This window comes from Trichomonas vaginalis, chromosome II (assembly GCF_026262505.1).
Source record: "Trichomonas vaginalis G3 chromosome II, whole genome shotgun sequence".
Taxonomy (NCBI): Eukaryota; Parabasalia; order Trichomonadida; family Trichomonadidae; genus Trichomonas; species Trichomonas vaginalis.
The window spans coordinates 21,561,579-21,578,530 of NC_067204.1; the positions used below are offsets into that span (position 1 = coordinate 21,561,579).

Genomic DNA, 16,952 nt, shown 5'->3' on the forward strand with positions numbered 1-16,952 from the left:
ACCTGAAACGAGAACATAAACATTTGATCCATAACATAAAGCTTCAATGTCTCCATCAGCTTGAAAAATTTGTTCAAATTGACCTTGTGGTATTGAAGATGATCTATAAATTTTATCATTTTGTAGGATAAAATACATGTTGTTAATGTAATACCACTTACTTGTATAATCAATTTTCAAATCTGATGACATCATACTAAACATATAATAATTTATCCCATCCTCACTAATGAAAATTTGATTGACTTCATAAATTAGTACCCATTTATTATTAACGCATCTAATAGGATTATTTGAATATTTAAATTTAGCATCTTGATTTAAATTACATTTGAACCATTGGATACAATCGAATGAATAACAAGGGCAAAAATCATCTCCAACCGTTATCATTCCCATAAATTTACCGTTATTATATTCAACATATAAAATTCTTGGATTAATGATTGGCTTTCGTGTATCAGGATTCAAAACAGATGGAGTAAATGATTCATAGTTTTTAAAATCATTTGTTTTAAAATAATAAAGCACTCCAGCTGTATAAAATAAATACATGGTCACTCCATCGAAACATATCCATTCAAAAGAATCTATATCAAAGGTTTTATCTGATGATTTCATAAAATTTAAAAATGGTGGGGTAAAATAGACCTCTGATTGTTTTATTTCTTCATTAACAAATGATATATTAGCTTTCTTCATTAACTCAGTATTAATGAATGAAATAACTTTTTCCTTATCTGCTTTCTTCTCTAACTCATCGTTAACATAAGTTTTATCTGCTTTAAGGTCTAAACATTCAGAAACCCATTCTGTATCAGCTTTAACTTTAAAAGTCTCAAATGTCCATTCATGATACCATTCAACCTTTTCTTTAATTTCATTATCTTTTTCATCAACATAAACCAAATTTGCCTTCTTCATTAACTCACTATCCACATATTCCTTATCTGCTTTCTTCATTATGTCATTTAGGAAACCTTCTATGAATTCCTCATTTAAATTAAATCTTCCAATCTTCAAAACTTTAGGAAATGCATTTAATGCGTAATATCTCTGTTCTTCTGGTGGAATTGATGTTATATCATCCGTTATTCCTTTAATTTTTGAATTCATAAATAAAATTTCTTTTATATTTGATATCACTGCACCACCCTTGCAAACGAATTCAAAATGGTCATTTTTCAATACTATCTCCAAATCTCCATATTTCAACCTTTGCGTTTGTTCTGCCGTCTTTGAATTATATGCATATGTGGCGTATGTAATGGTTTGTGCCTTAAGTTGCTGTGGTTGCTGTTGTTTAATCATTTATTATGATTTAAAAATAAATATTTAATCCGTTATCTCATCAGCTATTTTTTTCTATTTGAAATTGCCATAATATTTCATTCATAAATTCTAAATCACAATCAAATAGGTCAGTTATTCTAAATTTAATATTTGATAAATCTTTTGAATGAAGAATAAATGAATTTCCGGATAATTGAAACGGATATGATAAAGAAAATGTGTTTAAGTTGATGGATAAAATGTTTTGTATTGATGGGTAAGAGTTAGGGTCTAATGTTTGATGTGAAAATCTCATTGGGGTATTAACTTTATCACATTTGATTAAAATGAAATTGGAACCAGTGTCAGAATACAAAACATCCCCAACATCTTTTTCAAAATTTAATATCCCCAACAATGAACGAAGATGAGGAGTACAAAATTTAATTTTCAGCGGGAATTTTAATAAGGTTATTTATTTCATCAAGTTCAAAAAGTTTATCAGGTTTTGATTTAAAATTTTCTTCATACCATACGATAAATGATTCATTTAAATAACTTAAAATCATGTTAATATCCCATTTCACTATCACATTATTTATATACATATCATACGTTTTTTCAAGGTCATCTTTAATAAATGATATATATATCTGAAGGGTCTAAAAGAATGGGATTAAATTTACCACTCACAGAAACGAGAGTAACATTATAAATTCCGCTAACTGTTAAATTTAATTCACAACTATTATTCGAAATAATATTGATAATTGACATTTTTATTACGATTAAAAATATGGTAAAGCGTTATTTTCCAGTGATAAATAAAACTAGAATAAGATTACCTCAAGAATTCATAAATTCAACGAATAAGAAATTCATTCATGTTATAAAATTTCAGTGTTTTCAGAAAATATGAGTCAATGTCATATTCATCATCAGGTTATATTTCACTTCATTCAAATTTAGTTCAATCAAACCCATATAATGACCATTTCATAAGATTTTCAGATGGTATTAAAAATGTAATTGATAGATTAAAATATGAACAGATTGACAATATCGAATTTTTGGAATTTTGGTTTAAATATCCTGATGGAAAAAAGATTGAAGTTAAAGATAAAGCTGATACTATAACAAAAACAATTACAATGACCGATCCAGATAGTGGGGAACAAAAAGAAATAAAACAAACGATAGAAACTGGTGAAAGGTCAATTATTATTGATTATGATTCAAAGGATTATTATTCGATAATGTTAATGCTTGAATATTAAATAGTCTTAACAAAGAATTTTTCAAGTGATATTTTATATTCATCAACTATTTTATTGTATATGTTATTATAAGTTAAATGTAGTTCAGTTGTTGTTCCATTCTTTGATATCTTAATTGTGCTAATATCCTTTATAGGATTTATTTTGCAACTGTTCCGCAGCATGAAACCTCATCATCTATGAAAAATTGAATCTTAACGTCTGAATCTTGAACATCACAAAGAATGGCGATAATGTGAATTAATGATTCATAAGGTAAAATAATTAAACCGGATTGATCAATTAAATTTATTATTGAATCATAATTATCAGTTATTATATATCACGGTAAATTTTCATTAATTCAGAATTAATGTCTATTTTATATGGCGCATTGCGACTGGAATCGTATATTCCTGGGTTCTCGATGTTTGATGAAGAGGTGGGGGGTATGTTGGATATGTGGGGATTTCAACGGGTTCTTTACCGGGTTCAGATAAAATGATTGGGTCTCCATTCTCATGGTTTTCTTCATTCTCCTCATTCTTCGGTAAGTCACGAGTTAATAAATTTGGTTGAGTTGCTGACCTTGTTAATTCAGGACTAACATTAACTTTAAACATTTTGAATAATCTCGTGATTTATCATCATTTACGTTATAACCAACCGTAATCTCTGCTTTTTGCGTTAGTGTTCTTTTGACTAGTGAAACGTCTTCTCATTTATAAACGAATAAAAAAAAGAAAAATATATTTAAAGTTTTATTTAGTTGTTACGGTAATATCCCAAGGTTCATCATTGTTTGCTTATACTTTCTTTGTAACTGCACCAATTATGTTATTGATATTGCTTTGAGTTTCTTCCAGTCTTATTTTATCATTTACAATATCTTTAATCATTTCATTACATGCATTCTTAAAACCATCTGATTTTTCTAATTTACGTCTATCACTTTCTTTAATTAAATCAAAGTTATAACCTTGTTGAGAATAAAGTGGTTTCTTTATCAATTCCTTGAACGCTTCTGAAAGTGAAGATGAAGAAATTCTTGCCACTTGAATTGGTTTAAATTCTGCTTTCATTGCTTCTTTCTGTTCATTGAACACTGGATCGAATAAAGCAACTTTAAAGAATTTCTTAGCTGGAATTTCAGGTCTCAAATTTGCATATTGACCATCAAACTGATTAACATATCGTGGTAATCCATCCGGTCCCTCTTCAATAGCATTTAATTCTTCATTGAAATAAGAATATGGATTATGACGGTATGAATTAATTGGACCATTTCACCTTCTCCAATGTATTGTTTAACAGCTTTTCCATTTTCATCAAATTGCATAGGATAACGTTCATTATATGCTTTACGTTTAGGATAATCAGTCATTGTTAATTTATAACCATTTATGACTTTAATATTACCTTGACCATCAGTAACGAAAACTTCATTTATACCATCAGGTTTTCCATTTGGACCCGTAATGTCTGCTTCGTGTGCTTCCCAATTTGGTCCATGACGTTTGGCATATGCTTGAGCTTCTGGTAATGTTAAAACGTTTCTCATTTGTTTAACATCCTTTTGAAGACCGGCAACAATGTGACTAATTCTTTCATTCCGTCTGGAACTTTCATAGTTCTATTATATGCACCCTTTTTGTTTGTCCCTTGTTTTAATGGAACCTGTAGAAGATTTGCTATTTCTGTCATGTTTAATTATAAATAAAAAATAAAAATTAATTATAAAAAGTTAATCAAATTTAACAACCTTTATTTAAATCAACTATTATTTTTCCATGTTCACCTAATTGCTGATATTGTGTGTAAAGTTCATTAATGCTCATTGGTAAATTCACTTGATAAAGCATAACGTTCAACTGTTGACGACTAAAACCACTGAAAATGAAAAGTTGATAGATTTGATTTAATGTTTGTGCTTAATGCTTTGAAGTATTGAACAGCCATAAGAATGAACACTGAATGTGTCGACATTGAGTTAATAACTGATTAAAATATGATTTCTCATTTGTTATTAGTTTTGATTTCACGCATCATCTAGAAAAATGAGTGAATGCAAAAATTCTCTATCAAAATTTGAAATAGAAAGTGTTTCAAATAATTCATCCCGTTGTTTATCAATAATTTTATCCTCTAATCCTTGCTTCTTGATTGTATTATATAATTCTTTATACATTAAAAAGTTTTTTAAATAATCTTCTGCTTCTTCTTGTGATAAATAAATAATTGGAATTTTGATTAAATGCTTTAAAGATTCAAATGTATCATCTGAAGGTGAACCTGAACGGTTGATATAAATTAACACATGTGAATGGGGGAAGTGTTAGCAATAATGATAATTTGTTTTAATATCGTTAATGTTTTACCTTTATTTTGTTTACCAATTGCTGCAGTGATTGAATTTAAGTAACATTCAGAATATGGAATTTTCATTAATTTTTCCTTAGATAGAGCATTTCTATTATCACTCAATGCTTCATTAATCATATCATCTACGTATGTATTATATACTCCCGCTAATTCTTCATAAGGTGGATGAATTTAAATCCATTTAATCAAAAATAAATTTATAATTTTAAACATTTCTATTCATCAATATTTCATCATATGAACTTCTATACTGTGGTGGTGTACCTGTTGGATGATATTTCAAACCTTCATCCGGTGTCCATGTCCAATATGTAGTCCTAGTAAACCAAACCTGAGGAGGATTTGTCACCTTTGAACAGTAAGTGTCATTTTCACCCTGAATGATTGGATAAGCTTTCACTTGTACTGTAACTTGTGAGTTGAAAGTTTCTAATCCATCAAAGAATATACCCGCTCCATCACGTTGAACTGGAATAGTGCATAAGAATGAAGTTTGGTCTTTCCATGTTCTAGCTAATGGCGTGCCATTATCATCATTCAGTGGTCTAGTTAATGAGTCCTCGTATTCTTCTGTGCATTCATTCACTCCATCTAAATCAGAAGCTTGAAGCATACGTGTAAAGAATATGTCACCCACTGTGGTCATCGCTTGATCGGGGAAGTTTCTGGAATCTATAGTGACCTGAAGACCTCGAAGCATTGGATTTTCTAAAACTGTTCTTTGCATTGCATTCTTCGGAAATGTTAACACAACATCTGTAACATTATGAAGAGCGTATGAGAAATCTGAGCTAATACCTTCAGGAGTGATGCAACCTCCATTTAGTGAACGAACGTCAATATGTTGAGCTGGAATCATGAATGGATCTTCCTTACTGAATAAACGTGGTATTGCTTTAACTGATTCTTCAATTAAACCGTATCCTGGTGTAATGCATTTATCCTCTAAAACTTCCATCTTTGTGCATGAAATAATAACGTCTCAACTGTTGCGTCAGCAGATGTAGCGGCTAAGCTTGTAATTAATTTGGCAGGAAGTCCGATTTGTTGGAATTTGCGATCATATTTATAAACATGATTCATAATCTTTTCATAATTTTCATCAGTTATCTTTTCATAAACGTAATTTTGTAAATCAGCAACTCTTAACGGGTCAACCTGACAAAATACTAAAGTATCCCTGAAAACATAATATTTAAGAATGATTTCACCAAATGATTTAGGATAATCATCGAACGCCTGAAATGCTAACAAATCATTTACCGGAATAATCATATCAAAAGTGACATCAACTTCTTCATTTGCTTTCTTGAAAACTTCTGAAGGGTCAATATATTTACCACATACTGAGTTATCATATTTTTGAACATTATTATATAACGAATGAACAAACTTTTTAACTTTCCTTTCTGATTTTGGTTTATATGTTGCAAATGCGAAAGATTCACGGGCGCAATCCATCTGAAGATAACCGGCATCACCTCTTTCGGTTTCTACTTCTAATTGTTTAAAGCTTTGATTTGATGATTTGTAACCAACGAATAAACGCATGCATTTAAAAGCGGCATCACATGTGAAAGCTTTATTTGAAACTAGAGTTGCTTTAACTTTGCGTTTAATATATGTGTCACCTAATTGGTTCACATCATGAGCCGGATTTGTAATTCTTAAATGAGTTTGTTTATCATCAAAATATGGAGCATCAGAGTCATAGCATGAACTTTCAAGTTCTCTATAATATCTTCTACCGTCATTCTTTGCGAATATTTCATTTATCTTTTCGAATGAATGAAACACATTTCCATTAATCGGTTTAGTGTTTGGCACCAAATAGTTAGTCGTCATTTATTAATAAATAAAAAATCAAAATTAAAAGATGAAAATGAATTTTTAATTTTAATGAAATAATCAACTATGGCTGCAGGATTCTTTAAGAAACTGTGGGATAAAGTAAAAAGAGGAGCGCATAAAGTTTGGGAAACAATGAAGAAAGGAGCAAATTGGATATTTAAGAATAAAGAAGCAATTAGTGACGTTGCTGAATCAATAACACCAAAAGCTGCCCCAATAAGAGAAATATTAAATAAAGGAGAAAAAGTTTATCAAAGACTTCAACCGATACTAAGATAAAAATAATATATTTATTTTTCCACTATCTACCTCCTATTTTATTAAGTATTCCTTCAGCATTCCACCAATTGCGTTACCTGCTTGTGCTCCCATCGCCGGATTACCTGCTTTAGTACCTAATACTCCACCTATGATAGTTCCTGCCGTTTTCGCTACTGGTGCCAAAAAGTTTGCAACAGGTTTAATAATTTTTTATGAACCCAACCCGCAGCTTTCTTAATTCCATCCCATAATTTTTTAAAGAATCCTGCCGCCATTTCTGATTTAATATTAATTAAAAAATATATTTCATCACTTATATTCTAATTTTTATTTAATGATAAATGAAACCATTTTAAAAATAAATGAAACAGAGGAGGAAGAAATAAATGAAAGTGAAAATGTTCAACAAAAAATAAACGTTGTTAAACCAATTACTGAAATAAAAATTTTTTCATCTGTTGAAGAATTTAATGACTATTATGCTAATAATAAAAAATTATTTGAAGAATTGACAACATGTAAATTGAATAAAATGTTTAAAGTTGATGGATTCAAAATTTCAAAAATAAAAGGAGTGGTTAGTTTGAAATCTATTCCTCAATCAAGAATCACCTCATTAATGAAAATAGATGATTTAACAAAAAGAATAGAAATTATTGAAGAGCGAATAAATCAAATTATTGATTTCATAAATCATGACTCGTTGAGCCCGGGTCCTTAAAGCCCATCACTGAGTTCAAGGTTATATTCATCAAATATTTCATTATTAAATGCAACTTCTGCTAGTTTATTTATTTTTTCAATACGATCATTTGAAAGTCTATCGTTTAATTTTTTCTGAAGTTTTTCATTTTCTAGTTCTGAAACTTTATTTGGATGATATGTAAATTCATGAAATTCTTTGGCCTCGTTTTGATCATTAATTTACAAAGAACTTTTGTGGTTGGAATTCGTTTGAACCATTTATTATTATATTCGTTATATATTCAATATCTGGAATTAATTCCCAAATTTTTGCATTTTCAATTAATTTATTATCAAATGCAAAAGCAATGGTTTAATATTATGTTTACCTTTATAATATAAACTTTCTACATAATCATCGAAATAAACATCTACTTGTTTAACATTTTCAAGAATTGGTGAAAGAGCATCCATTAATTGATTGACGGTTACGAATCTTGATCCACTCATTTTCTTACGAATTAAAAATAAATTATTCAAAAATGTAAGACATGAATTTTTAAAGTTTATTTTTTATTCATGAAAATAATTATTTCTAATTTCTTTTACTCTCTCGTATATACTAGATTTAAAGAATTCAGATTTTCCCCATAATCTCCTAAATGTTTTCTAATCTTATCGTTTTCCATTCATAATATGAAACTGAATAAACTTTATCTTTATCTTTACACCTTTCATCACTTCCAATATATTTATATCTCAGTTTTGATTTAGCATTTTCATATTCATTAACGTTTAATAATTCACAGTCTTCCTTTTTAAATAAATGTTTTATGTATTCAGGATTAAGAATTCTATAATATTGCTTCCCTTTAAATCTTTGAATATAAACAGGAACACCATCCTCTAAAATTCGATAATCTATTTTATCCGGTTTTACTTGTTGGGTTATTTATGTAAGAATAAAAAAATAAATTATTTTAAAAATAATGTTAATTTTAAATGATACAAAATCGTTCAATATTGTATGAATTCTTACGTTTACAAAAAAAGTCACAAAACCCGTCATCTTCTACTACTTTTTTTTAAAAAAACATTGTTCATGAGTGTTAATTGGAGAAGTAGTAAATTAGTTCAGTTTGCAAGTGATGATGGTTAATCTAACTATAATTACAATCAATTTTTAAAATACTTCCCGTAGGGCATTTGTTTAATTATTTCACATTCTGATGACATAATTTTTAATATCATAGATAATGAAAGCGAAAAATATATAAAAATCGACAAACATGTTATAATGAATTGAGAGCTTTACGTGTCAAAAAACACATTTCATACTGATTTCTATAAAAGGTATCTTTATTATAGAAGTGTAAGCTATATCTGTTTGTTTTTTTATTATAACAAATTCAAAATTCTCTTATAAGGACTAGATGAAATCTGTATTATTAAATCATTAGCTAAATGAAGGTTCAAATAGAAAGTAAATATCAATTTATATGATACTGAAACCAAATAGTTCTTTTAATAAAAGATAACACGCTGAAAATTATTGAGTATTTGCAAATCTCAAAAATCTATTGGTGAATTTGGCTCAACTTTTAAAATTATAACATCCATATCAAATCATAAAAGCAGACAAAAATTAAAGCCAAACCTATCGGCCAATTTTTTTTGATATTTTGATTTTTGAGGTATACTTTTAAAAGTGGATTTAAAGCACTTATGAAAAAACATTAACTTCTGTCGTTATGATTATTGATTTAGACAATAATGATTTTAATCTTTGATTATCAAAACACTAAAGTCATCTTTTTAACATTTGCTTGGTAGCATTAACTCAAGTCTAAAGTACTATTTTATGTGGCACTCTTAGAATTTTTGTATTCATTGTACACGCTGAAATAGTACCATTAAAGTTATGGCGGACTTTCAAAAAATAGTTTGGTCACCTTTTAATTTTTTAAGATTCATCTTTAATTCATCACCTTGTGAGATATATAAATAATGTTTCAATTTAGGATGAATACGCAAAAATGATTTAAAAAAAGAAAACTTTAGGTACTTTTATTGTTCTTAAATTTCACCAATATCTTCTTCCTTATCGCTACCATCTTTCATCATACACATGTCTTGAAGCCTGTTGGGCACCAGTCGACGAACTGGATTGTGCGCTTTGTCTTGATTGTTGCGACAGCAGCGGAGACATCCTTTGGAACAACATCACCACGGTAAAGGAGTGTGCATGCCATGTACTTGCCGTGGCGTGGATCGCACTTAACCATCATGTTGGCTGGCTCGAAGAGTGAGTTCGTGATTTCGGCAACTGAGAGCTGCTCGTGGTATGCCTTCTCTGCAGAAATGACTGGTGCATATGAGCAGATTGGGAAGTGGATACGAGCGTATGGGACAAGGTTTGTCTGGAACTCTGTGAAATCGACGTTGTAGGCAACATTGTATCTGATGAGAATGTTAAATTTTATTTTAAGTCAAGATGATGATTCAAAAACTAAATCGAATTTCATACCTTTTGTAATAGTATAATATCTCAATAAGTCTTCCAGAAAATATTTATGATGTATTGTACAGATATTCTAAATAGTGAAGAACAAATAAGTCAATGTAACTCAATATATGATCTTTGTTAATGTTGTTCATCAATCTTCAACTTTCTATAATTTCATGCGTATCACTACATTCTATATACTTAGTGAATCAACAAAATTGTAAAAAATTCATATTAAATAAATCAAGAAAAGATATATATACTTTTTAGTCATGAGATATATTTAACAGCGAAAATAAGAATGTTCCATCAAAAGATGGTGGAATTTTCAATGGAATTGAGCATAAAACTCGATAAGGAATGGTATGAATTTTAGGATAATTATGATAATCAACTGATGAAATGATGACGTGGCCATTTCCAATATTACCCGTTCTTGTGATTACTTTATCAAAAAATGGAGCTGGCATAAGACTATTCCCATCAATCATTATCGGGTTTTCGAACTTGATTCCAGAGAAATGTATTGATGGATCTGCTTGACTGGAAAATTTAGGACTTAAGATTTTGAAATCTTCAGCGACAGAAATACAACCTGGATAACCACTTATATATGAACTTCCACAACCTGCAGAACCATATGATTCGCCAAAACTTGTACCACCTCCAAAATAACCTCCGCCACCGCCTGCATTGCCATCTGGAGTACCATTGGGTAAAGTTCTTTCTCCGTTTCCACCTCCTAATCCAAAATTTCCTGGATAAAGGCCATCACCTCCCGAGGTTTGATTTCCTCCTTTACCATCACTATCAAAACCTTGTAGTCCACCGCCAGAACCACCGAATTTAAAAGCATCATGGCCGCCCCCACCAGCTGCTACCATAATTCGACTTTTCAGGCCATCTTCATCGAAATATGATCCTGGAAGTAATCTCACATCTGAAGCTCCGCCGCCTCCAACTTGTCCTGGGCCTCCGCCGCCATAAGTATATTCACGCTGAGAATTGTTACCACTAGCTCCTACATGAATATATAATGTCAAATTGTTTGGAAGTGATAAATACCCACTTGTATAACTACCACATCCATAATTAACGCCTGAAACTGATGCACCACTTGCACCCCAGCACTCAACTTTCCATTTTCCTGCGGTGAGGTTAATCTCATAAGGGTAAAATTCGGAATTATTAGTGCCCTTATAAGTTAAATCATACACAATTCTATTTTTGTACAATTAAGTAATTTTGAAACAGATTTTGAAATCAATTAAGTAATTTTGAAACAAGAGGCTAAATGTTGTAGATTTCTCTTTTCCTTAATATCTGATGGAGGATTAGTCAATATGATAAGGTATAATTGAGTATTTATTGATGAAAAATTAAAAATTTTTTAAAAGGAGAAAACGTTAGATGTTTTTATTGTTCTTACATTTCGCCACCATCTTCTTCTTCGTCGCCACCTTCGACTGATTCAGCAGCAACTTCGTCGTAGTCCTTCTCGAGGAGGGCAAGATCTTCACGAGCTTCTGGGAATTCAGCTTCTTCCATACCTTCACCGACGTACCAGTGGACGAAAGCACGCTTAGCGTACATGAGGTCGAACTTGTGGTCGAGGCGAGACCAAGCTTCGGCGATGGCTGTTGTGTTAGCGAGCATGCAGACAGCGCGCTGGACCTTTGCGAGGTCGCCACCTGGGACGACTGTTGGTGGCTGGTAGTTGATACCCATCTTGAAGCCTGTTGGGCACCAGTCGACGAACTGGATTGTGCGCTTTGTCTTGATTGTTGCGACAGCAGCGGAGACATCCTTTGGAACAACATCACCACGGTAAAGGAGTGTGCATGCCATGTACTTGCCGTGGCGTGGATCGCACTTAACCATCATGTTCGCTGGTTCGAAGAGTGAGTTCGTGATTTCGGCAACTGAGAGCTGCTCGTGGTATGCCTTCTCTGCAGAAATGACTGGTGCATATGAGCAGATTGGGAAGTGGATACGAGCGTATGGGACAAGGTTTGTCTGGAACTCTGTGAAATCGACGTTGAGGGCACCATCGAATCTGAGGGAGGCTGTGAGGGAGGAAACAACCTGGCCGATGAGACGGTTGAGGTTGGTGTATGTTGGGCGCTCGATATCAAGAGCACGGCGGCAGAGATCGTAGAGAGCTTCGTTATCGACCATGAAAGCGCAGTCGGAGTGATCGATCATGGAGTGTGTAGCGAGAATGGAGTTGTATGGCTCGACGATAGCTGTGGAAACCTGTGGAGATGGGTAGACTGTGAATTCGAGCTTGGACTTCTTGCCGTAGTCGACAGAAAGACGCTCGAGAAGGAGGGAGCCAAAGCCAGCACCTGTGCCACCACCGAAGGAGTGGAAGATAAGGAAGCCCTGAAGACCTGTGCACTGATCAGCAAGCTTACGGATGCGGTCGAGTGTGAGATCGATGATTTCCTTACCAACTGTGTAGTGGCCACGAGCGTAGTTGTTAGCAGCATCTTCCTTGCCGGAGATAAGCTGCTCTGGGTGGAAGAGTTGGCGGTATGTGCCTGTACGGACCTCGTCGATAACTGTTGGTTCAAGATCAACGAAAACAGCACGTGGAACGTGCTTGCCGGCGCCTGTCTCGGAGAAGAATGTGTTGAAGGCATCATCTTCGACGCCAATTGTCTTATCTGATGGGAGCTGGCCATCTGGCTGGATACCGTGTTCTAAGCAGTAGAGTTCCCAGCAGCCGTTACCAATCTGGACACCGGCCTGACCAACGTGGATGGAGATAACTTCACGCATTGATGAAGAGTGATTTGAACAAACCCTACAATATTTTCTGAGAGTTTTTTATTAAAAAACGGACACATCCGTTTTTAATCTTGCTGCAAAATAGTCATATAATGCAATATTTGAATTCCGGAAATATTATCGGAATTTGCTCACAAAACTATAACGTCTTTTTAGAAATTCAATTACATTTACGTTTAGATTTTGGACAGATTATTGTCATCATTTAATTAATGCTGGACTCAGAGACTATTTTTGTATCATAGATGAATGGCCGCAAAATATTAAACAGATAATGAAACTTGTTGCATGCTAAGTAGTGTCAATGTGTAAACCTCTCAATTTTATCATCGGGGAAGCAACACAATTCCCTCAAAAATATTGAAAAAATATAGAAAATAAAATGAATTAAGATGTACTTAAAATGAGAAATAGATTATGATATTAAAAAAAAAAAAAAAAAAAAAAGGTAGTGGGGCTTCCAGGCACTTCGTGCCCTCTAGCCCCGAAGATGTTTAGTATAAATGAAGTTTTTTATTCGGATAATTGTTAGTCTTCTGGTGTGAATTCGGAGGACTCTTCTTCTTCCTCCATTGCTTCTGGGAAGAAGCCTTCTTCTGGGTCGAAAACATTATATAATGTGTCGCTTTTCACAAATTATATATGTTTTCATGTTTGTCACTTTTCTGTCACTTTTCAGGGAAAAACATTTTTATTATTATATATAAATGAATTTTACAAAACCTCCGTTACCGTTCTTTGGAAATAAGAGTAAATGTAAAGATATTATATTGAGAGAACTTAAGAAACTACCGAATGGTCTAACATTTGTAGATTTGTTCGGTGGAAGTTTCTATATATCCCATTTGTGCCATATAATATTCCCAGACTCAAAGATTATATGCAATGACTTCGACAACTATATGGACCGTCTCAAACATATACCAGACACAAACAATATATTGAAAGAGTTAAAAGAAAAGATACCTATAGGTAAGATGGAACGTATACCATTAGATAACAAAAATATTGTGAGAGAGGTTTTGAAAAAAGCAGAATATATAGACTGGGATAGTATATCTGCTAGACTATTATATAGTGGTTCTATAGAGTTCATGACATTGAAACACTTATGTCAAAAGTTTTATATCTTAACTATACAAATGTTTTCAAAGAGGACATAGAAAAATATATTGAGGGTATAGAGTTTGTGAGATGTCATTGGACAGAGTTGTATGAAAAATATAAAGACAAGGAAAATGTTTTCTTTATAGTGGACCCGCCGTTCTATAACACATGGGATTTTCAATACCAAGTAGACTGGACTTTGAGAGACTCTTTAGAAACTTTAGACGTTTTACATAACCATCCATGCTTTTACTTTACATCCGATAAAAGTGGTTTGGAAACCGTTATGAGATGGTTAGAGGACATACATGACTATGAGTTTATATATGACAAGATAGAATATGAGAGAGGTCCTATAAACTGGAGAAAGTGTCACAATAAAGAAATTTTATTAGTAAGTAAATGTGGTTTGAAATAGGACTACTTGTTTTAGGTTTTTTCCATTGTGTCATTTATTTATTTGACGTGGCAGAAAAGTACAGAGAATATGAAGATGAACCAATGCCTGCAAATGTTCAGTATATGTACTCGTAAGAGATATTTTTATCTAATATTAAATGGACGCACAGAACTTAGCGAATGCACAGCAACCTGGACAACCAAACCCAGAGAATATTCCAAATGAAGTTAGAATACAAACTGCAATGGCAAACTATGGTCAAGTGCCAACAGATGTACAAATGCAAACTGCCATGTCAAATGACGCTGCGTTAGGTTTGCCACCATGGTATGCAAATATGAGATGGAAAGAGTTTTATACAAACCCTGAAGTGGGATATAAACAACTTTATGCAGATGACGCGAACACAGGAGTTGACCCAGAATATGTTTTCTACCAGAGGAGAAACAGAATGTATGAGCTCCAGTTAAAGAATGCTATGGAACTCAACAGGAAACGTAAGAGACTAGGCGGACATTAGATTTTTACATATAGTAAATGGGTTTCTTCAGTAGTATTGGAAACTTCTTTCGAAATGTTGGAAGAGGTATATGGAATGGAATAAAAACCGTAGGAAGAGGAATTTGGAACGGAGTCAAAAATATTGGTAAAGAGAGTAGGTCAGTTCGTTGGTATTATACCTAAAGACCCTGAACCAGAAGAGCAAGCTCCTGTTATACAACAGCCTGAACCTGCACCACAGTCTAGTTGGCAACCAAATCCAACACCTCAACCGTATTAAAAAATTATATTTTTACCGTTCGATAGTAGTTGTATATGAAACTAAGTTCTAAGTAAAAACGCATGGTATAATGGAATTATTCTTTTTCTTCCATCTGTAGTAAACCATACTTGAAAGTCTGAAATACTTCCACTTGGTGGTTCGTATAACTTTGTAGGTTTTCGTAAAAGTCATTTGCCAAGCATAAGAAAGAGTTTTGGGCGCCAGAAAATGAAGCATGAACAATAATAGCAGCTGGGTCGAAAACATCTTTAAATAAATATGGTTCATCTCTTGCATATCGACTGTAAATATTTGCTAAAGGAAGTTTGACTTTCTGATTTAACATTCTTTGCAAATAATACCATGACATTGCAGTGAATTCTGTATATATTTGTTCGTCTTTCTTTGGATTGTCTTCGTAGATTTGAAATGACACTTGTGAATTTTGTTTGTCATATACAATTCTCACATAAAGTGTGCTCTCGGTATTTGCATATTCATCAGCATATTTTGCATAACATGAATTTATTTTATCTTCTATATTTTTTAACGCAGTCTGTAGAGAAGATGAAAGGTCAACTTGTATTAGCTCAATTTCTTCCCACATTTTTCGTTTCCCTTCAGATATATAATCTATATGAAACCTTACAATAAATGGAAAACTTTTATCTTCTACAGACACAAACTTCATTCTACGAAAGCCAATAGCTTTTGTGACAGATGGGTCTCTTAGCCATCTTAATGGGTAGTCAAAACGATAGCCTTCATGCTTTACGGTCTCTGTCTCAAACTTTTGACCGACATTAGTAAAAAGTTCATCTAATGGTTTAGTTGTAGCAACTCTTGAATTTTCTTTTTCTATTGGAAGCATATTTTATCTAGAATAAAAATGTCGAAAGATATTGCTTCCATGAGAGAAATACAACACAACCGACAACTCATTATGCAAGCTCTAAATAAGAACACAACAAACTTTTCAAACTATTCTAAGATATCTGAGTCATTGAAAGAAGGAAACTTAAAACTGACATTAAACCCAATGACAGATGAGTTTCTATTTCAAGACAAGAAGAACAATACTGTCTGTATAAATCAACAAAAGGAACTTTAAACGAGAAACCTATAAATGAACTTCTTTTTGAAAGCAGATGTTGACAACAAAGCTGACAAAGAATATGTAGACGATGCAATAAGCAAAAGAAGAAAAAGAAAGAGCTAACAATGCTTATGCAACAAAAGAACATACTCATCCTGAACTAGCAGACAAAACATATGTTGACAATAAAATGTCAAGTGAAGTGACAAGAGCTGAAAACGAATATTCTAAAAAGACTCATATACATTCTATATCTGAAATAACAGACTTACAAGAAACCTTAAACAATAAAAGTGCCGTTGGACATACACATACCATTGCAAATATTACAAACTTACAAGAAACCTTAAACAGGAAAAGTGACATTGGACATACACATTCTATATCTGAAATAACAGACTTAAACGTTAGCCTTGAAAATAAAGCAGATAAAACATATGTCAATGAAATATACCAAAGTTTGATAGGAACAACAAAAAATATTGAAACTATTGTTGGGGATGTTTCTGTCAATGAAGAAAATAAATATTTTAGATGGGAGTTTGTACAGTCCTTAAAAAAATGGTATACGTATAAACTCA

General features: G+C 32.4%; 7 protein-coding genes and 1 pseudogene across 8 annotated transcripts, besides 2 other annotated features; 2 read left to right on the plus strand and 6 right to left on the minus strand.

Moving 5' to 3' along the window:
- Positions 1–5,691: part of a mobile genetic element that runs on past the window's edge.
- On the minus strand, positions 3,549–4,157 carry TVAGG3_0585490 (annotated as a pseudogene). The gene has a single exon. A coding segment is annotated over exon 1 (609 nt).
- A 615-nt stretch (positions 5,692–6,306) lies between the features above and the next one.
- On the minus strand, positions 6,307–6,755 carry TVAGG3_0585500 (uncharacterized protein; the record flags this gene model as incomplete). The annotated part of the gene is made up of 1 exon (XM_051239309.1): positions 6,307–6,755. A coding segment is annotated over one exon (449 nt), but the record flags the coding sequence as incomplete, so codon positions are not given.
- A 69-nt stretch (positions 6,756–6,824) lies between these two features.
- On the plus strand, positions 6,825–7,040 carry TVAGG3_0585510 (uncharacterized protein; the record flags this gene model as incomplete). The annotated part of the gene is made up of 1 exon (XM_051239310.1): positions 6,825–7,040. The coding sequence occupies one exon, from the start codon at positions 6,825–6,827 to the stop codon at positions 7,038–7,040; it is 216 nt and encodes a 71-aa protein (XP_051097134.1).
- A 2,786-nt stretch (positions 7,041–9,826) lies between these two features.
- Positions 9,827–9,994, minus strand: TVAGG3_0585520 (structural constituent of cytoskeleton; the record flags this gene model as incomplete). Its single annotated transcript, XM_001299098.1, has 1 exon — positions 9,827–9,994. One exon carries the CDS (start codon positions 9,992–9,994, stop codon positions 9,827–9,829), a length of 168 nt encoding a protein of 55 aa, XP_001299099.1.
- A 484-nt stretch (positions 9,995–10,478) lies between these two features.
- TVAGG3_0585530 (glycine-rich protein family) lies at positions 10,479–11,096 on the minus strand (the record flags this gene model as incomplete). Its single annotated transcript, XM_001299097.1, has 1 exon — positions 10,479–11,096. One exon carries the CDS (start codon positions 11,094–11,096, stop codon positions 10,479–10,481), a length of 618 nt encoding a protein of 205 aa, XP_001299098.1.
- Positions 11,097–11,637: 541 nt separating this feature from the next.
- TVAGG3_0585540 (alpha tubulin) lies at positions 11,638–13,007 on the minus strand (the record flags this gene model as incomplete). The annotated part of the gene is made up of 1 exon (XM_001299096.2): positions 11,638–12,996. The coding sequence occupies one exon, from the start codon at positions 12,994–12,996 to the stop codon at positions 11,638–11,640; it is 1,359 nt and encodes a 452-aa protein (XP_001299097.1).
- Positions 13,008–13,430: 423 nt separating this feature from the next.
- Positions 13,431–16,952: part of a mobile genetic element that runs on past the window's edge.
- On the plus strand, positions 14,670–15,032 carry TVAGG3_0585560 (uncharacterized protein; the record flags this gene model as incomplete). The annotated part of the gene is made up of 1 exon (XM_051239311.1): positions 14,670–15,032. The coding sequence occupies one exon, from the start codon at positions 14,670–14,672 to the stop codon at positions 15,030–15,032; it is 363 nt and encodes a 120-aa protein (XP_051097135.1).
- TVAGG3_0585570 (uncharacterized protein) lies at positions 15,547–16,146 on the minus strand (the record flags this gene model as incomplete). The annotated part of the gene is made up of 1 exon (XM_051239312.1): positions 15,547–16,146. A coding segment is annotated over one exon (600 nt), but the record flags the coding sequence as incomplete, so codon positions are not given.